A 24,212-nucleotide genomic window follows, 5' to 3' on the forward strand; every position below is an offset into this window, starting at 1 on the left:
TCTTTCCAACTTCATAGTAATCAAAGTCAATTTGCATAAACTTGGGATTAATTCCTAGACCACAGCGTATCCAGCCATAAGTAAATAGATTGTGCACTTATTGACCGGCCACTTATTAATAGCTTGTGTGGGAGACAAACCACAAGAATGTGCTTGGTACTTGCCATTGAAGCTCTCTGACATCTTTTATTATAGGCTTGTTGGAAAATTCCATTGCCTGCCATCTCCTTCCTGAGTAAGTGACAGCACCCAATTACTATCAGTAAGGGAGAGGGGACTGTGAACGAGCTATTGTCCAAAATAGCACTAACACTATGTACCATTAGTGACCAGAATGACAGGGAGCTGTCACTTGCTATGTAATGGAAGGTTGATAGATAATAACTAGGAAAAGTAAGCTCTAAATTACCATTAATTGCTATTAAATCCAATCATCTGTCAGAATCACACAGAGACATTAATCTACCCCCAAATATCAATTTTTACAACAGGCTATTTCTACTATACCTGCTATCCCACAGTCACACTCCCTTCCCAGAGACTATTATCCACTGTTACTATAGGCACCATCTCTCCCTACTATACCTGCTATCCCACAGCCACACTCCCTTCCCAGAGACTATTATCCACTGTTACTATAGGCACCATCTCTCCCTACTATACCTGCTATCCCACAGTCACACTCCCTTCCCAGAGACTATTATCCACTGTTACTATAGACACCATCTCTCCCTACTATACCTTCTATCCCACAGTCACACTCCCTTCCCAGAGACTATTATCCACTGTTACTATAGACACCATCTCTCCCTACTATACCTGCTATCCCACAGTCACACTCCCTTCCCAGAGACTATTATCCACTGTTACTATAGGCACCATCTCTCCCTACTATACCTGCTATCCCACAGTCACACTCCCTTCCCAGAGACTATTATCTTTACTGCTAGTATAGGAGCTGCTGGTGCACTTCCTGCGCAGTCAAGCAATAAATTGATATTGATATTGATCTGTACAACAATATTTCTGCCTCTAACCTCTTCTCCGAAGGTCCCATCATGTGCAGGGCAATTGCTAATGCCTGGATGCCCATTAGGACAACTCTGGTGTTAATAATAAGTATCTGTATCTATGGCTACAAAGGGATAATAAATAGAATTGATTCATTTGTGCTGGGGGTTAAACACAAGCTGGTATTATATGTTACCAGAGTGTATCAGTTTCTCTTTCTAGTCAGAATGAGAAATGCTCTTTAGGAGTGACAGGCCACAAACAGAATTCTCTCTGTGTTATTCAGCTTCACATTAGATTCTTACAATGTGATGTAACTTGTATGTACAAACAACTCCAACAAGTCTTGCAAGCAATGCTGGTTATAACCACTGTAATTAAAGGAGAAGGAAAGGATACAATTAAATAAGCTTTATCAGAACGGTCTATATAAATACACCAGTAAACCCTCAAGTAATGCTGCTCTGAGTCCTCTGTCAAAAGAAACACCACATTTCTTTCCTTCTATTGTGTACTCATGAGCTTCTGTATCAGACTTCCTGTTTTCAGCATAAACCTCCAGGGCCAGGGCTTGAGCATGCCCAGTTTGCTCCTTTCTCTCTCTTCCACCCTCCCTCCTCCTCTCCCTGCTGTAAAACTCAGGCAGGAAGTGATGTCACACCAAGCTAATATGGCAGCTGCTATCCTACATTAACAAGAGAGCTTCTAGACCAGGTATGGTAAAACATTCTACAGAATAAATATAGTCTTATAGCTTGCACTATTGTGGCTCATCTAAAGATATGTTCTTTGCGCAGAAGAAGCTTCAATTGTGGAGTCTATGGGGCAAATTTACTAAAGGGCGAAGTGGCTGATTTACTAATGGTCGCTGGCGCAATTGCGCTAGCGAAGGAGATAGACTCTGGCGCAGCTTCGCACTCTAACACCAGCCGAATTTTCACTCTGGCGAAAGAGCGTTACTACGCAAATTCTCTATATTTTTGATTTTACTGACCGTTACCTCTATCGCCAGACTTGCCTTCGCCACCTCAGACCAGGCAAAGTGCAATGGAGTAGATAGGACTTACTTGAAATTTTGTTGAAAATTTGTCCCTAAGTCCCAAAAAAAGCTGACGTCCTTTTCCTTTTGATAGGCTGAAAAAGATCGAAAAAGTTTTTCGGGGTATCCTCCTTCCCCCCTACATTTGATAACATGTGTAGGGTATTATAACAACTCAATATAATTTTATTAAGGTTCCCTGGCCTTGTGTAGTGTAATGTATTTGCTGCAGTATATATGGCCATTGTACTTTAACTGCACGCCGTTTGCTAATTAGCCAACGATAACGCAACTTTGAACTGCTGATCGTATTTTCACTAGCGCAACTTCGCAAGCGTTCGGTACCCTGTGCACAACTTCGGATCTTCGTGAATTAGCATTGTCCAGGCGAATTTAAAACTGGTGAAGTGTTGCGATGTGCGTGAAGCCAGCACTGGCGAATTTTCGCAGGTAAGTAAATTTGCCCCTATGAACAAAACTAGGGGGGCTGTTCCTGCTGAATTGTGCTACGTATGTAGTTATGGACATATGGTATCAGATACTGGGAGCATTTAGGCCATTCTTTTTATTGATTTCTTGCAAAGTATTAGATATCTACAGGGGGGCTATGGGAGGTGGTGTGGTGGTATTGAATCCAAAATTGTTGGTGCAAAAAACGCTTTATTGGCTCAAAAGTAGACATTCATTCTGGCAATGTTTCAGGCCACACTCGGCTCTTTATCTAGCCTCAAGAAGAGGCTCAGTGTGCTACAGCAATTTTGGATTCTTGATAATTGATTTGGCCCTCAGCAAGTGGGCATATGGACTGTACAGAACCTGATACCTGAAATGGTATTGAATTAACAGGTAGAGCATTCCAACACTGTGCGGGTCAAGTGGTATTGGCACCCAAGGTAATATTATTTGGAATTGACGCCCGGCCATATTGACCAACTTTCACCCACTATCCATTTCATAAGACATGAAACTCCCACAAGTATAAAAAAGTGGATCAGTGCCTATGGCATAAGAGAAAACAAGCAACAAAACAATAATATGGTGTAGTAAGTTTGGATTTTTCAGTTCACACCATGTGTTGGAAATGGAAAAATAGCAAAATTTATATTGCGTAAGTTCCCCTTTAAAAAAAAACAGTTCCTACTCCAGAACGCAAAAGATGTTTTGTATATGTTCCTCTTTCAAGAACCATTAATTCCTCCAAACATGGATATATATTTATTCCAGAAGGATTCCACCAGATTTAGCCAACAGTTTTAGTCATTGGGGTAAATTTATCAAAGAGTGAAGTTCCACCACTAGAGTGAAATTCCGCAGCTCTCAATTCATTTCTATGGGATTTTGAAAGGTGTATCTATCAATGGGTGAAAGTGAAAGTTCACCCTTTGATAAATACGCTTATAAAAATCCCATAGAAATGAATGGAGAGTGGCGGAATTTCACTCTAGTGGCGGAACTTCACTAGTAACTTCACTCTTTGATAAATATACCCCACTGTCTGTAATAACCAATGTTCTCCCCTTCTCCTCAGCAGTTCCGTTATGCTCCAACATAGGAATGCAGAAATTCCATAGCATAATACTGTTTTATTAATAGAATTAAACATTTGTTAAAATATTACACTGTATGTAATGGAACTCCCACACCCCCATTCTATAACCTTTTGGTAAGATAATCACTTAGAGTCATATGAAAAGTTTTGGGAACCCCTCTCAGCCTGCATAATAATTTACTCCACTTTCAACAAAAAAGATAACAGTGGGATGTCTTTCATTTCCGAGGAACATCTGAGTACTGGGTGTTTTCTAAACAGAGATTTAGGGGCTGATTCACTATGGGTCGGATATCGAGGGCTAATTAACCCTTGATATTCGACTAGGAATTGAAATCCTTCGACTTCGAATATCAAAGTCGAAGGATTTAGCGCAGAAAATTCGATCGAACGATCGAAGGATTATTCCTTCGATCGACCGATTAAATCCTTCGAATCGAATGATTCGAAGGATTTTAATCCAACGATCGAAGGAATATCCTTCGATCAAAAAAACTTAGGCAAGCCTATGGGGACCTTCCCCATAGGCTAACATTGACTTCGGTAGCTTTTATCTGCCGAACTAGGGGGTCGAAGTTTTTTTTAAAGAGACAGTACTTCGACTATCGAATGGTCGAATAGTTGAACGATTTTTACTTTGAATCCTTCGATTCGAAGTCGTAGTCGAAGGTCGAAGTAGCCCATTCGATGGTCGAAGTAGCCCAAAAAAACCTTCGAAATTCGAAGTTTTTTTACTTCGAATCCTTCACTCGAATTTAGTGAATCAGCCCCTTATAGTGAAGCAGTATTCAGTTGCATGAAATTAAAACAAATGTGAAAAACTGACTGTGCAAAAATGTTTGATTGCACTTAACTGCTCAATACTGATTAATGGCAACACCAAATTGGTTGGATTGGCTCATTAAACCTTGAACTTCATAAACAGGCGTGTCCAATCATGAGGAAAGGTATTTAAGGTGACCAATTGCAAGTTGTGCTTCTGTTTGACTCTCCTCTGAAGAGTGACAGCATGGGATCCTCAAAGCAACTCTCAAAAGATCTGAAAACAAAGATTGTTCAGTATCATGGTTTAGGGGAAGGCTACAAAAAAAAACAAAGGTTTAAACTGTCAGTTCCAACTGTAAGGAATGTAATCAGGAAATGGAAGGCCACAGGCACAGTTGCTGTAAAACCCAGGTCTGGCAGGCCAAGAAAAATACAGGAGCGGCATATGCAGAGGATTGTGAGAATGGTTACAGACAACCCAAAGATCATCTCCAAAGACCTGCAAGAACATCTTGCTGCACATGGGGTGTCTGTACATCGTTCTCCAATTCAGCGCCATTTGCACAAAGAACATGTGTATGGCAGGAGGATGAGAAAGAAGCCCTTTCTGCACTCACACAAACACAAACAGAGTCGCTTGTTGTATGTAAAAGCTCATTTAGACAAGCCACAGTCATTTTGGAACAAAGTGCTTTGGAGTAATGAGACAATTATTATTTGATCACAACAAAAAGCTCTTTGCATGGCGGAAGAAGAACACCGCATTCCAAAAAAAACACCTGCTACCTACTGTCACATTTGGTGGAGGTTCCATCATGCTGTGTGGCTGTGGGGATAGTTCAGGGACTGGGGCCCTTGTTAAAGTCGAGGGTCGGATGAATTCAACCCAATATCAACAAATTCTTCAGGATAATGTTCAAGCATCAGCCACAAAGTTAAAGTTACGCAGGGGTTGGATATTTATTCCAACAAGACTATCCAGAAGACTATCCAGAATCCAGACACTCATCAAAGGCTATAGGAGGCGTCTAGAGGCTGTTACATTTGCAAAAGGAGGCTCAACTAAGCCAACATTTACGCACCTGTCAAATTTTGTTATGATGCACATTTTCTGTTAATCCAATAAACTTTATGTCACTGCTGAAATACTACTGTTTCCATAAAGCATGTTGTATATTAAAAGGAAGTTGCTACTTTGAAAGCGCAGCCAATGATGAACAAAACACCAAAGAATTAAGAGGGGTTCCCAAACTTTTTCATATGACTGTATATAGAAAAGTCATGAGCAACTGTACTAACTATTAACAAACCGCATTAGGCAGGCACCAATCTGGAACATCCAACGAAAATAGATTCCAAGAGCCAAAAATTGTATATTAAAAATATGATACTTTATTTTACATCACATCTAAAAAATAACGCCTGACGCGTTTCGTGTCACACAGGGACACTTAATCATAGGCAACTGTACTACCTAGAGAGAATGGTAAGATGTGGCTCTTGGCTTGTGCTGTATTATCTGCCCTGGCACAATGCAGCCTGTTATTAGGCCCCCAAAACACAAAGGTCCCTGTCCCCTTCTTTCTGCCAGCACAATATACAAGTTTATTGTTTCCAGACTCAGCACTTGGCGTGTGGTATTTTAACAAAAAAAGGGAATTTACATTTACTGAGGAGGGAGATCTAGAAACAGCAATTACAGTGCAAATTAGCAATTAGTATTTCTGCTCACCGGTGTCGGATTATTGCAGATAAGACTTCCAGGTGGAGAATGGGAACTCTGGGAGCCATGAAAATTGCCATTTGATGAGATTTAAATCCACATCCCCGGAATGTATGGAATCTAACGCACATATCCATTTATTCCTTAGTGTCCCGAGTCTCCCGACCCTCCCATTGGAATTAGCCGTTAATTCCTAATGTTGTTCCACACTGGTTAGTATCAGGGTCAGTCGCTTTTCAGTTTTCTGGTATTTGTCTAATGGCAGCAAATGGTACAACTGTGTCAATAAAGACTAGTCAATGTCGGAGACGGCAAGTCGCTCTTGGGCCCATTGGAATCTAAATGTAGTAAACTTGTAATCCCAATCAGGTAACCTGATATCTGCCTGGATCAGCAGTGAAATGTTTAATTAAATATAACTTCTAAACCACAGCCCAAGGGCGAGACCCCTATATTAAGTTGGACGTGAAGGTGACTAGAGCCCCTATCCCATTCCTTATTCAAGCTCACGATAGTAAAAGAGACCAGTACTAAGAACAGAGTTGGTTGCCCACATGAAGTTAATTGGGCTTTTGGATAATGGTAGTGATGGGCGAATAAATTCGCCCGGCACAAATTTGCAGCAAATTTCTGTGTGAAAATTCGCCGGCGTCAATTTCCGATTTTCACGTTATTTTCTGTGAAAATGTCCGATTTTCATGATTTTTTAGTGAAAACCTTCAAATTTCACGGTTTTTGAGTGAAACATACGATTTTCACGATTTTTGAGTGAAATCTTTCAAATTTCAAGATTTTTTATGTGAAAACCTTCAAATTTCACGATTTTTGAGTGAAACTTCCGATTTTCACGATTTTTGAGTGAAATCCTTCAAATTTCAAGATTTTTGAGTGGAATCCCTCTAATTTCATGATTTTTGTGTGAAAACATCAAATCTGCACAATTTTTTCGTGAAAAAGTTTGAATTTCACGATTTTTCTTAATTTTTCGGGAGAAATTCGCCCATCACTAGATATTGGCAATAGGCAATCAATACATATGTATGGAACTGACGTATATGCACTTGCACCTGCACTGTTGCTAGAAATCATGTTAAAGGAGACATAAAGGATAAATAAAAAAACCCTAATTTTGTAAGCAATAATGAATACTATTATGGTGCTGATTTTACTTTTGGCTGTTAATTAATATTATCTTCAAAAATGCCCCCTTTATTGGAGCTCCCTATAGATCTGCTACAGTCACTGTCCATGTTTTAAATAAGGGGTGGGTGTGTCTTTATGGTCCCTGACAGAAGCCCAATAGGAGGAGGACAGCCAATCACAGCCCTGCAGTCACACAAGCAAGGACAGGCTTCAGTTCCCTATCAGGTCAGCCTAGCTGCTGATTTGTTCCTGTCCTGCACAGCCTGGGAAAGGAGGCAGCAGGAAGATGGGTGGAACTAGTAGGGTTTTTGCAGAAGTAGCCAGAAACACAACTTTTTAAAGGAATTGTTCAGTATAAAAATAAAAACTGGGTAAATAGATAAATAAAAAAAATTCAATATAGTTAGTTAGCCAAAAAACTGGATGTGTAACATAATAGCCACTACTTCCTGCTTTGCAGCTCTCTTGCTTTCCACTGATTGGTTACCAGGCAGTAACCGATCAGGGACTTGAGACAGGGGAACATGTTCATAACTGTTGCTTTTCAATCTGAGCTGAATGCTGAGGCTCAATTGCAAACTCACTGAACAGTTATGTCCCATGTGGGCCCCCTTATAGTCACCTACTAAAGGTGGCCAAACACAGGAAGATAAAAGCTGCAGACAGTCTGAAGATTATTGGCTCGTGTATGGGGCCCTCTGACGGGCTTCCCCGAAAGTCGGCCAGGACTAAAATTCCTGTTGGATCGCAGCCACATCTGTTTGTTGATGTGGTCCCGCAATCCGACCGTGATCCGACCGCCAGTTATGATCCAATCGTTGGACTCTAGGGCCTACAATCAGCCCAATATCACCCACCATCGCATATCGGGGAAAGATCCGCTCTTTTGGCAACATCTCCAAACCAGCAGATCTCTCAGTGTATGGCCACGTTAACTCAGAGTTAGAGAGCTGAAAAGCAGGAAGTTAAATTCTGTTCTGTTAGATATCCGCTCACTCCAGCCTTTATACATTATATTTTTGGCTCACTGACTATATTAGAAAACTTTTTTTATTTTGCACATACTATCTATTTACACAGGTTTTATTTGTACACTGAACTGTTCTTTTAAAGGTCTCTACCTCCCCACACTTGGCACCTGGTACTCCGTTTGTACAGACATAAATACTATATTCCATAGAGATTTTGCTGTACAGCTGTGCCAGCATTCTCGGTGCCATAAATTAGCACATTAGTAGGGATTCTGAGTGCAATGAATAAAGTTCCTGCCCCGCACCATAAACAGTAAGGATTATACAACATTACACATAATCTGCACAAACACTTGTTATTATAATGGAGTCTCTCTAACCCACTAATACAAAGGAACTCTATAATGTGCCAGACCCCCGGCCCACGGAGGGGCACTGAGTGGGAGAAGGAGAGCGAGTGCCCAGCTGAGAAATAGATGATTGGCAGACATACAGCTAAGCTGTTCTGTTAAATCTCTGGTTTGCAATGTGCTCAGCTGTGGGTAATGATATGAGACGCATGGTGGTACTTACAGGCAGTGGGCATGAGGGTCTGGGTGCTTCTCTCTCTCTGGGACATGGGGAGACAACTGGTAGCACTGGGCAGAGCTCAGCTTTATACAATATATACAGTTGTGTCTGCTGCTCCTGGAGACTGTTTGTGTACAGGGCTGGGATCTCCATGCACAGAGCAAATAATTCTGATAATATCTTAAAGGACCACACATACTAAAACTTACTCCCATCAGCATGTCTATAATATAAACAGAAATGGTTTATGCTTAGGTGGTAAGGGCACATTTATATAGGGAACATCTGCCATGGGCTCCCAACAACACAATGGACTTTGGGGGAAGTGATGTCCTTACTGCAGTCCTCCCATCATCCCACTGACAAAGTTTGCGCAATGCATATTTATTCGCAAATGGTTGTATCTCCCGTGTTTTTTTCCTGAAAGCTGAAATATTGCGCTGCTGTGCCGTCTATTCTGTTTTTGCAAATTTGAATTGCGCACAAATATCCGCAAATGAGGTGGGTGTTTGCGGCCAGAGCGCGAGTAAATTTAATTCACAATTTGCAAAACAGTTTTTTGCAAATATTTTCTCTGCCAAATGCAGAGATATTCATACTTTGCTATTATGTCAAAGCTCTAAATGGTCCATTTTATTCAATGCAACCCACAAACTCACTTGGGGTCATTTATCAACACTGGGCAAATTTGCCCATGGGCAGTTACCTATAGCAACCAATCACTGATTAGCTTTTTGAAGCCAGCTGCAAGTAGAACAATGAATGCTGTGATTTGATTGGTTGCCATGGGTAACTGCCCATGGGCAAATTTGCCCAGTGTTGATAAATGACCCCCACTGACTTTCCATTAAGCCCCTCCCACTTTGCAAACTCTGGACTGTCCTTAGAATAACAGGCAGGGCAACACCAGTCTTTCTATTCAGGCCCTCTGCAAATCATATTCCATTGATGCTCAAATCAGTGCATGCTTGATAGGGTAATTTGGACCCTAGCAACCAGATGGCTGAAATTGCAAACTGGGGAGCTGCTGAATAAAATGCTAAATAACCATAAATAATAAAAAATAAAAAACAATTATTAATTGTCTCAAAATATCTCTATCTACATCATATTAATAGTTAAAGGACAAGGACAGTTAAACTATAGAAATAGGCTATAAATGTTATACATTATGTTTTGTGCTTCTGTATCAGCCCAAGGCAACCACGGCCCTTTAGCAGTAAAGATCTGTGTCTCCAAAGATGCCCCAGTAGCTCCCCATCTTCTTTTCTGCTGATTCACTGCACATGCTCTGTGCTGCTGTCACTTACTGAGCTTAGGGACCCACTCACAATATACAGTACACATAGAATAGAAATGTCACAATATAAGGCTGATTAGTAATTAATACAGATAATTACTACATGGCAGCACAGAAACCAGTGCAATTAGCATCAGAATTTAATAATCAGCAAACCTGTAGCATCAGCTTATATTACAGCCAGGGAAGCTCATTTTCTGCTGGATAATTAGTGACGAGCCCTAAGCTTAGCTTCTCAACAGCCAATCAGAGCCCACTGAGCATGTGAGTGTCACAGACACTTTCCAAGATGGTGACCCCCTGTGACAAGTTTGAAGTCCTGGATCATTGCTGCTATTGACAAGCTGAAACTTAAGGCTGGTGCAATAAGTTCACTATATAAAATATGGCATTTTTAGCACTATTCATTTTTAGGGTTTAGTTCTCCTTTAATCCAAAGGTGAACAACTCCTTTAATAGACACACTATTCAACAACTGGTAGTTCCTTTGCCTGGCACCAAGCTAAATTACTATATACACTCCCCCACAAGTACACTCCATTCCCTAAACCAATTTTGCATTGCTAAACCCCTATCCTATAACTGGAGCCCTTTCCCATGACACTTCCGTACAAAGCACATTGTCACACAAATACAACTCCTTCCTTGGACACAATCTTGGCTTATTATATACACTAATACACAGCAGTTGCAGGCCTTCCTCTTGCCTTACTATACACACTATACTACAGTTGCAGCCCATTCCACCAAATGTAACCCTGTGTGACAAAGGAGAGTGTCTTTGTTTTTCCTTTGTACACAGTTGCTGTTAGTAGAGACTGGTTGGCTGTTCCTGCTGGAACCCCGTAAACCAAACTGATTCAACCCACTTTGTCCTTGTCTACAACCAACCATCCCAGCATAGTACAAAGGCTACAGTCACCGCACTCACCTTGCCGGATACTCGGCTGCGCCTCTCAGGGGAACATGGTGAGGATGATCATGAGACGCCAGTCCCTTTGTTGGCCAACTCTCGGCAAGGCATTGGATTACATTCTCACTTTCCTGCAGGAACAAACAGCAATTTAACGGAAGAATTAGAGCTTTGTGATACAAGAACCACTGAAAAATAAATGTTCATTGTTCCACTGGTGTAAAGTGATCCCTTGTGAAAAGGCTCAAGGCTTCTACAGACCGGGAACGAAAGAATTACTCCAGATACAACCTAAATACAGCAAGGAGAATAGTCCAAGTGCACATAGGGAATGGCTGCTGTCAGTTATCTAAAACTTAAATACAGGTATGGGATCCGTTATCCGGAAATCCGTTATCCAGAAAGCTTACAGAAAGGCCGTCTCCCATAGACTTCATTATAATTAAATAATCCAAATTTTTTAAAATGATTTCATTTTTCTCTGTAATAATAAAACAGTAGCTCGTCCTTGATCCCAACTAAGATATAATTAATCCTTATTGGAAGCAAAACCAGCCTATTGGGTTTATTTAATGTTTACATGATTTTCTAGTAGATTTATGGTATGAAGATGTAAATTACGGAAAGATCCATTATCCAGAAAACCCCAGGTCCCGAGCATTGTGCATAACAGGTCCCATACAGAATTTATACAATAAAATATTTACAATGCACGGCTAATTAGTAATTAATACAGATTTACATTACATGGCAGCATAGAAATGAGTGCAGTCTGCCTCAGGATTGATGAATAATCAGCCCTGTAGCATTAGCTTCTATGACAGATTTAACCCCACTTTTGATAATATTTTCATGTTTTTCCCTGACCCCCAATCTTAGCTTCTCGACAGCAGCCAAAAGCATACTGAGCATGTGCAGTGCCGCTGACACTGCCAATCAAAATGGGGAAACTTTAACTGCCTGGATCGTTACTGTTATACGGCTGCTGGACCTCTGGGCTGTTGCATTAAATTTAGTATATAATATATAGGCTTTAATTTCCCTTTAAGAAGGGCACTGAAATTTTAAAGCTCCTACTGTATGGATCCAGGAACTATTTTTTCAGATAGGAAGGACACAGGGAATGTAATTTAACACTAGACCATTGTCGGACTGGCCCAATAGAATACCAGGAAAACTTCCGGTTGGCCCAGGTGTCAGTGGTCCCTCATGCTGCTAAACATTTGGCCTATTTCATGGCCATTCCCTATTTGTATGAGAGGCTAAATAAATGGAATAATAGATTATAGTATGTAAAGAATAGAGGTTGAGAAGAGGAAGAATAATAGTACTGAGAGTGGGTCCCTGGTCTAAAATTTTGGGGTGGCCGTCTGGTGTCCTAATCCAACACTGTACTATAGTGATGGGTGAATTTGTCAATGGCTGTCAAAATTATTTTGATGCGCGTCAATTTCGACGCCCGCGCGCCTATTTTGTCCAAATGCATTGAAGTTAATGGGTGTCCGAATAATTTTGACGTGTGACAATTTTTATGCGTGTGACTATTGTGATGTGCGCCAACATTTTTATGACGCAGTGGATTTTTCAGTGCCAAATTTTCGCTGCAGTTTCGAGAATTTATTCACCGGCAGCGAAATCCGGAAATTTGCAGCGAATTAGCACCAGGCAAATTTATTTGCCCATCACAACTATACTAGACTGTATAGAAACTGCACTGTAAGATGCATTAGGGCAGACGTCTATGTTTGGGGAGGAGGTGACCAGCTAATATTTATTTGCAAAGAGGAGGAAGTTGGAGGAAGAAAAACTGAAATGAGAAACACTGTATTGCACAGACAAAATCCCCTATAAAGTCAAATACAAACCCTAGCAATGATGCACCACAAATACCACATTGATGTCTTACTTGTGCATGAGAAATAAAATCCCGGCAGGATTATTGTTCCTTTAAAGAACTGTCTGTAAATCCATTGGAAAGCCAGGAGGGATGGTGAAAACAAAATAAATATTCGAGCAGAGAAATCAATACAATTTCTTACATTGAAATAAAGTATTGCCTTGTGGTTTTGTTCTGTGCATCAGATACAAGAGGAATTGTTTTGCAGTAACACTTTCCATTTAAATAATATCATATATACTCTTTGGGGAAATGGAGGGGGATTAAAGGAAATGGATACAGTACAGTAAAGCTGTTATGTTTCACATGGGAGAATGTTACAAGGGCTGAAACTGAGTTGGTCCTGTACCTTGGGGGCCTGCAAACCAATGTTTAGAGAGACAAGATGCCCCAGAATATATTGTAAATATCTCACCGAGTAGTAGATGTGGTTGTGGTGCACCAGCCCCAGACCCCCAGCTTTAGGGAGCGGCACGGCAGAAAAATCGAAGAAAGAACAGGGCTGTCCGACACTCAAACAGATCCACAGGACCAGAAAGGTTTTAAGTTAAAATACATCTTTATTTTACAAAGTTGAAAATGTATACTTGCATCTCCATCTGCTCTATGCGTGTCGTATCCACCAGGGCACTTAATCATGGGCTAACGCGCAGGGTGGGTACGAAACGCATAGAGCGGATGGAGATGCAAGTATACATTTTTAACTTTGTAAAATAAATATATATTTTAACTTAAAACCTTTCTGGTCCTGTGGATCCGTTTGAGTGTCGGACAGCCCTGTTCTTTCTTCGATTTTTCTTGCCTCCAAACCAAACCCCCAAACACCCAAGTGTAATAAATGATATATACCCGACATGGACATGTCAACCCAAAAAAATTTTTTTTTGCCTAATAAAAGAAAACACAATTATAAGCAACTTTCCCATATGAATTTATTATAAATGAGTGCTTTAAAAATTATTTGTAAATGTAATACTACTACTGAAAGCAGCTTTTGCCTAACTCCCGGTTGTTACTTTTATTAGGCCAATTTTTTTATTGACATGTCCTTTAAAATGCCTTCAGAATAGTCACTGGGTGGGAGGGTGATCAAGGGATGGGGGCAAAAGAATGACAAAATTTATGGGTAAATTATCAACACTGGACAAATTTGCCCATGGGCAGTAACCCATGGCAACCAATCAGATTGCTGCATTCATTGTTCTACTTGCAGCTGGTTTCAAAAAGCTAATCACTGATTGGTTGCTATAGGTAAGTGCCCATGGGCAAATTTGCCCAGTGTTTATAAATGAGCCCCATTATGAGTCTACTTTTACTCTCATGACTTCCGTAGTTACATTATACATAATATGCCAATATAGGAGAAGAATATATTTATATTATATTGTAGTTATGGGGATAGAGGGCATAAATGGGTGACTTCAGCAGTGTCAGACCTGGTGGGCCCAGGGCCTCATGGTCCCAGAACTGCCCCCCACTCCCCTCCCAATTGTGGCCGCAAAGTAGATAACGAAGTATGAGTAGAGGTGGGAGAGGGGGTTGAGGTGTGGGTATTCTTTGGAGGACCTGACCTCATAACTAGAGGGGTGTGGGGGCCCCCTGAGACAATTGGCAAATTCCCTAATCGGCGCAAATTCACTAGAGACCTCTTTGCCCACTTCACAACACTTCGCCAGGCGTAAATTCGCCAGGACAACGCTAATTCCCTAAAATGTGAGTTGCGTCCAGGGTGCCGAACGCTGGCGAAGTTGCACTAGTATTACTTCGCCAAGCGAAGCGAAGTTGCGCTAGATGGGCTAATTTGCTTACGGCGGGAAGTTAAAGTTGAATGGACTTATATGTTGCAGCAAATAAATTACACTACACAAGGGAACCAGGGAACCTTAATAAAATAAAGTTTTTATATTGAGCCCAGTGTATAGTTTATGTTCCCTATGTTAGGAAATTTACGGTCTCTTGCAGCCTATCACCCTGAAAAAAGGAAAAGACGCCCGTGTTTTTTTGGGACTTAGAAAATTTTTCAACAAAAAATTGAAGATGTACTATCCACTCCATTGCACTTCGCCTGGTCTGAGGTGGCAAAGGCAAGTCTGGCGCAAGAGGTAACGCTCAGTAAAATCCGCATCTTAGTGAACTTGCGGAGTTACGTCCATTTACCAGAGCAAAAAATTTGCCTGGCGTTAGTGTGGGAAGCAACGATAGAGTCTATCTCCTTCGATAGCGAAGTGATGCCTGCGCCCGTTATTGAATTGAATCAGTGAAGTAATGGACAGGTGGAAACCCAAATATTGACTAATACAGAAGGCAAAGATTTAGGGTTCATTATAGCGTCCGGCCTAAAAAGAGAAGGGTTCCTTGGATATTGCCCTCCAATCCCTGATTTTCCATGATAAAAGGCTTCTAAGTATCAGCATGCAAATAGGCTAAGGTTTGGTACTGGAACTGAAATCAGGACTAATAGGGTAAATCAAAGTTTTTTGGTCCAGCTCACCTCACCAAGCAGCACTGATGATGGAAGGGCTCAAGCATAGGATTCTCCAACTGCTTCTCCCAGGACACCCATAATTCCATTGATCCCCCCGCTGAGTCGGTGCTATATGGTATTTGCCTCTGCAGATGCTCCTGCTCCGAAGCCAATAAACTAATGAACATATATGCCCAGCAGATCACTTTTATATCCAAAATCAACCAGCCCGGACATGAGAAGGGAGGTGTTCCTGGGCTAGCACTCCTTTTTGCTTTCACTTTCACATGCACATCACATATTCACATGCTACAAAATACGGAAGATGAACCAGCCTGACCGGTCAGCAATAACAAAAGTTTTCAGATAACAGTGTAATGAAGCCTTTCGGAATATCAGATTCCATCTCATCGCAAGAGCTGTTAATCAGCTGGCTTCTGTTACATTCAAAAGCCAGAACCGCCAGTGCAGAAAGACTCTCAACAGCAAATACATTTACAAATAAATTTGGACATTTTGTAGTGAATTTATTCTGGGAAGCTGAATTCTATTTTTTTTTTTTCATAAAGCCAAGGTTTATTTCTGGGTTTGCATCCCCTTCAATTCCAGCTTAGTAAATGCCCCACTAGATGATCAGCAAACCCCAGTATGAAAACTGGGAATGTATGAAAACAAGTTAGATGAATGGACTCTAGTGATGGGCAAATAAATTCGGCAGGCGCAAATTTGCAGCGAATTTCTGCATTTCACCGCTGGTGAATAAATTCGAGAAACTCCCACAAAAATTGGTCGGCATTAAAAAAATTTGTACGCGCGTCGGAAAAGGCGCTCATGTCAAAACCATCGCCCATCAACACTATTCAGATGCCCATTGACTTTAATGCTGGCGTCAAAATTTGAGTTTCGCAAATTTTTTGCCGTTTCGCGAATTTCGCTGGAAATTCGTAAATTTTTCGGCAAATCGAAACAGAAGAAATTCGCCCATCACTAATGGACTCCATTGTACACAGCCCGTTTTCATTCTAGTGTCGTTGGCGTAATGAAAGCACATATCTGGTTGCTATGGGTTACTAGACTGGAGCACATTTGCATTGTTACTATAAACAGTGTGGGTGTTTGTGTTGCTGGTGTAGCTCTGTCAAAGTACAGACTGGCTACAGGTTGTTCCGGCCCTGTTGAATTTCTAATGACATGATTCAGACGAATACCCAAATCCTACTGTATAGGTGTGGGATCTGTTATCTGCCAACCTGTTATCCAGAAAGCTCCAAATGACATCTCTCATAGACTCCATTTTATCCAAATAATCTACATTTTTAAAAATGATTTCCTTTTTCTGTGTAATAATAAAACAGTAGCTTGTACTTGATCCCAACTAAGATATAATTAATCCTTATTGGAAGCAAAACCAGCCTATTGGGTTTATTTAATGTTTACTTGATTTTATAGACTTAAGGTATGAAGATCCAGATTACAGAAAGATCTGTTATCCGGAAAATCTCAGGTCCCGAGCATTCTGGTTAGCAGGTCCCATACCTGTACCAGCTCAGAGGTTCAACTGTCCTTCACATTTACCTACAGCAGTTATGTAATCCCAAAATGTTATGGATGGGCCTCTTCGTCTTAATTTTTCTTCCTATTCTTCAGGCCTGCAACTGAAAATGCTAGTCATCAGGGTCACTGACCCCGGCAACAAAAACAATTTATTCGCCAGACGCGAATTCGTGGCAAATTTCTGTGTTTCGACACCATTGACTTTAATGTAGGGATGCACCAAATCCAGGCTTCGGTTTGGAATTCGTCCAGGATTCGGCCCTTTTCAGCAGGATTCGGATTTGGCCGAATCCTTGTGCCTGGCCAAACCGAATCCTAATTTGCATATGTAAATTAGGGGCAGGTAGGGAAATCACGTGACTTCTCATCACAAAAGAAGATTTTTTTCAACTTTTTTCTTTCCTGCCCCTAATTTGCATACACAAATTACGATTCGGTTCGGTATTCGGCCAAATCTTTCACCAAGGATTTGGAAATTCGGCAGAATCCCAAATAGTGGATTCGGTGCAATCCCTAATTTAATGCAAGCCAAATTGTTGCCGGTGTCTGAATTGTCGCCGGCGTCAATTTTGAAACCATGCGAACTGACGCTGGCATCTAAATTCGCGTTTTGTGAACTATTCGCCGTTTCGTGAATTTTGCTGGAAATTCGCAAATTTTTTAGCGAAGCAAAACACAGAAATTCGCCCATCACTAACAGCAAGGCTTTCATTTTATGGTAAGTTTAATTCTTATTGATTATATTTGTATTCATGCCACCTTCTTCTATTCTGATCTCCCCGAAGCTGCCTGGTTGCTATGCTAGTCCGTCCCTAGAAACCAGATAGCTGTTAGCGTTCCAATTCTGAGAGCTGCACAATAAAAACATTTAAATCAAAAACCATAAAAAATGATAAACAAGTGCAAATGATCATACCACTGCCTCCATCCTACTAAAAGGGGAAATTCAGAACTCAGCATTGGTGCCGCCTCTCAGCCCCTTTAATTAACTCCATTTATCGGGTGCCAAAGTGTTTGAAAAAGGAATTTGTGTTTAATAAGCTCTAAATCAGCAGCTTCTTCCCTCCGAACACAAACTACCGGTTGGGCACTGACGGATCAGATTGGGCGTTGTATGTGCAGTAAAGAGTAAATGAGAGCACAGCTGTGAGCCCTTCCGAATCCTATTTATATCAATATGAAGGGTGCAGCTGCTGGACCCAGGCATTTATCCCTTTAATGAACCAATTTCAAAAGAGTCAATCAAATAAAAAGAATGTGCATATACTTTGTGTATTGACCCTTCCCTATTATTGGCTCTTTCTTCATTAATGGTCCATAAGGCCAAAATGAAAAGGATTTATTTGTCCCGATGTGCTATTTATTTCTATCCTGTACATGGAAAAAGGGGGTAACCATTAAGGAGTCATTGGTGTATAAAGGTGGAATGGTGAGTCCCAATAAAAATTATTGCTTTGGGATCAACGGCAGCACGTTTTGCATCTTCATGTGTATGTGGGAGACATCATGCACAGCTGTAGAAATCTAAAGCCAGTAACCTAAATACAGGGGTGGGATCCGTTATCCGGAAACCCGTTATCCAGAAAGTTCAGAATTACGGAAAGGCTGTCTCCCATAAACTCCATTTTATCCAAATAGTCCAAATTTCTAAAAATGATTCCCTTTTTCTCTGTAATAATAAAACTGTAGCTTGTATTTGATCCCAACTAAGATATAATTAATTCTTATTGGAAGCAAAACCAGGGTTTATTTAATGTTTACATGATTTTCTAGTAGACTTAAAGTATGAAGATCTAAATTATGGAAGGATCCATTATTCAGAAACCCCAGGTCCTGAGCATTCTGGATAACAGCTCCCATAGCTTTATATATATACATTTATTGAATGAGGGTTCTTTGTCCTAATAATGTATTTTTAACTTTCATAATTTAAAGCAGAATAGGGAAGTTTTTTGGAAATCCTCAGCCTTTTAGACTATTTATCCATTGGCTATGCCTCAGTGTGTAGTAGAAATGGTTAACAACAGCATTTAGTGCAGCGAAGCGAATTGCTTGCTATGTGGGTGTTCAAAGGCATCTGCACAAACACACACCTATTGCTCACCTTTCTCACTGTAAGTAATGTGATTAATGAAACAAGCGTGAATGGAATTATTATATAACTCTGAAAAACAATGACAAAACCCAGTTCTACTTTGGGCACAGCAGGGACGTGTGACTCAAAGTTGAAAACGGAGAAAAGGCACATACACAGTAGATAACAGATAAGCTCTATTATATATAATGGAACTCTACAGAGCTTATCAAATATCTACTGTGTATCCTGTGCTTGAATGGCTGCCCCCATGGCTACACAGCAGCTTGTTTATATAAACTATAGTAGTACTTATCTGTTATCTACTGTGTATCCTGTGCTTGAATGGCTGCCCCCATGGCTACACAGCAGCTTGTTTATATAAACTATAGTAGTACTTATCTGTTATCTACTGTGTATCCTGTGCTTGAATGGCTGCCCCCATGGCTACACAGCAGCTTGTTTATATAAACTATAGTAGTACTTATCTGTTATCTACTGTGTATCCTGTGCTTGAATGGCTGCCCCCATGGCTACACAGCAGCTTGTTTATATAAACTATAGTAGTACTTATCTGTTATCTACTGTGTATCCTGTGCTTGAATGGCTGCCCCCATGGCTACACAGCAGCTTGTTTATATAAACTATAGTAGTACTTATCTGTTATCTACTGTGTATCCTGTGCTTGAATGGCTGCCCCCATGGCTACACAGCAGCTTGTTTATATAAACTATAGTAGTACTTATCTGTTATCTACTGTGTATCCTGTGCTTGAATGGCTGCCCCCATGGCTACACAGCAGCTTGTTTATATAAACGATAGTAGTGTTTTTGTAGCAAACACACCAGTTGTACCTGTGCAGGGTAACAGAACATTACATTGTAATTCCTTTAAAAAAAAATTCTTTTTTAGATGTTACTGTTCCCTAAACTAACTAAACCCTAAAAATGAATAGGGTTAAAAATGGCATATTTTATATACGGGGGTCACCATCTTGGAAAGTGTCTGTGACACTCACATGCTCAGTGGGCTCTGATTGGCTGTTGAGAAGCTAAGCTTAGGGCTCGTCACTAATTATCCAGCAGAAAATGAGCTTCCCTGGCTGTAATATAAGCTGATGCTACAGGTTTGCTGATTATTAAATTCTGATGCTAATTGCACTGGTTTCTGTGCTGTCATGTAGTAATTATCTGTATTAATTACTAATCAGCCTTATATTGTGACATTTCTATTCTATGTGTACTGTATATTGTGAGTGGGTCCCTAAGCTCAGTAAGTGACAGCAGCACAGAGCATGTGCAGTGAATCAGCAGAAAAGAAGATGGGGAGCTACTGGGGCATCTTTGGAGACACAGATCTTTACTGCTAAAGGGCTGTGGTTGCCTTGGGCTGGTACAGAAGCACAAAACATCATGTACAACATTTCTAGCTACTTCTTTAGTTTAACTTTCCTTGTCCTTTAAGAAAGAACGGGTCATCTCCTGCGACTACCACTCTCATTTTTTATAGTATTCAAAATTTTTAGGCAAAATGAAACATAGTTATAATGCAGCATCAATATTGATTTGTTTTAGTGTTTGTGCAATGATGATTCAAGAGAAAGATAAAGTACAAGTCCTCCATGTCTAACAGGCAGTGCTTACATCTCCATGCAACCTATAGACAAACAGCCCTTGAGAGATATTGCAAATGAAACTGTTTATTTCTTTTTTTATTATTTTTTTACCTGATTTCCTTCATGACTCTTGAATTTGGGCTGTTTGGTTTGCAAAATGCCAACTCCATGCCGGGTTGGACCATCAAACATCTTCTTATCCAAGTGAGGTGGAACATCCCATGATGATGAGGCGCCGTCCTCCAGGTCTGGGACTCTCTCTGGGTAGTTTTCTTTATTATTTTCATCTCTACGGATAAAGTAAATGGGAACACTTAACAAATTGGCTAATTTTGAGATAAGCAAATAAGTAATTGCAACAATATAAGATAACAGGTCCCTTGGGGAAAGTTAGACTCACAGCTTAAAGGGCAATTCACCTTCATTAGCAAAACTGTAATAACTGGAAAAAAAAACCAAAGAAATATGTTCAAACTTTCATAACCTGCCAAATTTTGTAAAATGAACATGGTAACTTTTTTGTCCCTCTTTTTATTTCCAATATGTTGGGAGGTATGCTATTATGTTAGACATAGTGATGGTCAAATTTATTCGCCAGGCGCGAATTTGCGCGATTCGCCGCCAGCAAATAAATTCGCGAAACGCCCGCGAAAATTCGCGGCAAAAATTCGCCGGCGTCAAATTTTTTGTTCGAAAAAACTGAGTCAAAAAACGGGCGCCGGTGTCGAAAAACGGGCACCGGCACCGTTTCGCAAATTTTTCGCCATTTCGCGAATTTCGCAAATTTTTCAGCGAAGCGAAACGGCGCAAATTCGCCCATCACTAGTAACTTAGACATCCAGTCACTCCAGCCCCAGCCTTTATATATTACATTTTTGGCTAACTGATTATATTAGAACCATTTTTTATTTTTTATTTTGCACATACTATCTATTTACCCAAGTTTTATTTGTACACTGAACTGTTCCTTAAGTGTGCTGTGGATGGATGTAAATTAGGGATGTACCGAATCCAGTGCTTTGGTAGGTTGGTATCACTTTAAAAGAAATCAAATTCTCTGTATCAAATAGAAAAAAAACCCATAGTTTTGCTGTGTTCGGCATTAAATGTCAACATTTTGCGCACCTTCCAAGTGTTTATGAGTCATAAAACTGAAGGTTTAGTCATAAGTGACTTTTTCTTCAGAGACATCGAATCTGTGCATTAGTGAAGCACTTTAAAGGCTACGCTCACTGGCTGGCAGCAGAGAGGAGCTTTCATCCTCATAACGGGCCCTAGGGCCAACTGGTCAGAATACAAAGACTGGAATGTGAGCCATCAGAGCGTGATGCTGACCTCATTTATCAAACACGGTCTATCATTAACTGCCCAATTATCGACCAAATATCAGTCGGTTGGGCCCCATACATAGTAAGATAATCTGGTGTGAAGGGCCCAAATCTTCAGGTTAAATCTGTCGGTGTATGACTACCTTAAAGGGGTTGTTCACCTTTAAGTTAATTGTTAGTATGGTGTAGGGGGTTAAATTCTGAGACAATTTGCAATTGGTTTTAATTTTTTATTATTTGTGGCTTTTGAGTTATTTAGCTTTTTATTCAGCAGCTCTCCAGTTTGCAATTTCAGCCATCTGGTTGCTAGGGTCCAAAATCCCCTAGCAACCATGCACTGAATTGAATAAGAGACTGGAATATGAATAGGAGAGGCTTGAATAGATAATAACAATAACAATACATCTGTAGCCTTACAGAGCATTCGTTTTAGGATGGGGTCAGTGACCCCCAATGGAAAGCTGGAAAGAATCAGAAGGAAACGGCAGATAATTAAAAAAAACTATAAGAGACTGGAATATTAATAGGAGAGAGACTGATTAGAAAGATGAGTAATAAAAAGTAGCAATAACAGTACATTTGTTACAGAGCATTTGTTCTTTTAGATGGGGTCAGTGACCCCCATTTGAAAGCTGGAAAGAGTCAGAACAAGAAGTGGCTGAGAACTGGCCATTCTTTAACAAGAAAAAACAGCCTTTGGCTTTACTGCATTTGGAGCAAGAAATTTTTTTACGCGCGTAAAAAAACTGTTGCACGTAAAAAAATCTTAACATCCATTGAATGCTTTTCACAAATTTTTTGCCATTTCACAATTTTATTCACATTTTTGCCAATTCTTCCGCGAAGAGAAATGGGACCGATTCGCTATCACTACCCTCAGCCCTAAACATCAACCTTCCAGTCTTTAGAATATACAGGTTTGGGATCCGTCGCCCGGAAACCAGTTATCCAGAAAGCTCCGAATTACAGGAAGGCCGTCTCCCAGCGAACATTTTATCCAAATATTCCAAATATTTAAAAACAATTTCCTTTCTCTCTGTAATAATAAAACAGTCGCTTGTACTTGATCCCAACTAAGATATAATTAATCCTTATTGGAAGCAAAACCAGCCTATTGGGTTTATTTGATGTTTTAATGATTTTCTAGTAGATTTGAAAATGACTTAAAGTTCTATTATCCCGAGGTCCTGAGCAATTTGGATAATAGGTCTCACTCTCATACCTGTGTTATAAAACCCTCTTTAAAGTTGAAATGAGTTTGGCTTGTACATATGAATTAATCTGCTCGCAGGCTGGGTACCCACTGATTAACTGTGGCATTTGTTTATGAGCAAAGCCCTTCCATCAATACAGTTTGGAACGATTCCCATTGCGCATGGATTTTCGCCTGCCTGCAGTCTGCCCTTCATCTGTGCACGATACAACTGGAATTCCCCAAGGCTAATGGTAGTGGAATGGAAAAACCTTGTATATATTTAATTACCAAGGTGCAACGGCTGAAACAAAGTTTGCCTTTATAAAATGTTTTGGAGAATCTCCAGCCAATGACTTAAAGTAGAACTAAACCCTAAAAATGAATATGGCTTAAAATGCCATATTTTATACACTGAACTTATTGCACCAGCCTAAAGTTTCAGCTTGTCAATAGCAGCAATGATCCAGGACTTCAAACTTGTCACAGGGGGTCACCATCTTGGAAAGTGTCTGTGACACTCACATGCTCAGTGGGCTCTGATTGGCTGTTGAGAAGCTAAGCTTAGGGCTAATTATCCAGCAGAAAATGAGCTTCCCCTGTAATATAAGCTGATGCTACAGGTTTGCTGATTATTAAATTCTGATGCTAATTGCACTGGTTTCTGTGATGCCATGTAGTAATTATGTGTATTAATTACTAATCAGCCTTATATTGTGACATTTCTATTCTATGTGTACTGTATATTGTGAGTGGGTCCCTAAGCTCAGTAAGTGACAGCAGCACAGAGCATGTGCAATGAATCATCAGAAAAGAAGATGGGGAGCTACTGGGGCATCTTTGGAGACACAGATCTTTACTGCTAAAGGGCCGTGGTTGCCTTGGGCTGGTACAGAAACCCAAAACATAATGTACAACATTTTTACCTACTTCTTTAGTTAGGCTTTAGTTCTCCTTTAATGAATATAGGCACCTGGAAGTGGAAATGTATCATTACGGGTATTTAGAGGAAGTTGAACACAATGAACCATCCCCCATTAACAGCTATTACCATTTCAGGAGACAGACGAAAAATGGTATATAAATATATAGTGAATAAAGTAC

General features: G+C 40.3%; 1 protein-coding gene across 4 annotated transcripts in view; it reads right to left on the bottom strand.

Annotated features, from left to right (window-relative positions):
• Positions 1-24,212, bottom strand: part of LOC108696075 (protein FAM13C) — a 176,589-nt gene that overhangs the window by 44,221 nt on the left and 108,156 nt on the right. For all 4 annotated transcript variants that reach the window (XM_041570199.1, XM_041570201.1, XM_018225077.2 and 1 more), the window contains 2 exons: positions 20,700-20,877; positions 11,003-11,115 (listed from right to left, as the gene is read on the bottom strand). In XM_041570199.1, the coding sequence (XP_041426133.1) occupies positions 11,003-11,115; positions 20,700-20,877 (291 nt within the window). The remainder of the gene's footprint in view (positions 1-11,002; positions 11,116-20,699; positions 20,878-24,212) is intronic.

This window comes from Xenopus laevis, chromosome 7L (assembly GCF_017654675.1).
Source record: "Xenopus laevis strain J_2021 chromosome 7L, Xenopus_laevis_v10.1, whole genome shotgun sequence".
NCBI lineage: Eukaryota > Metazoa > Chordata > Amphibia > Anura > Pipidae > Xenopus > Xenopus laevis.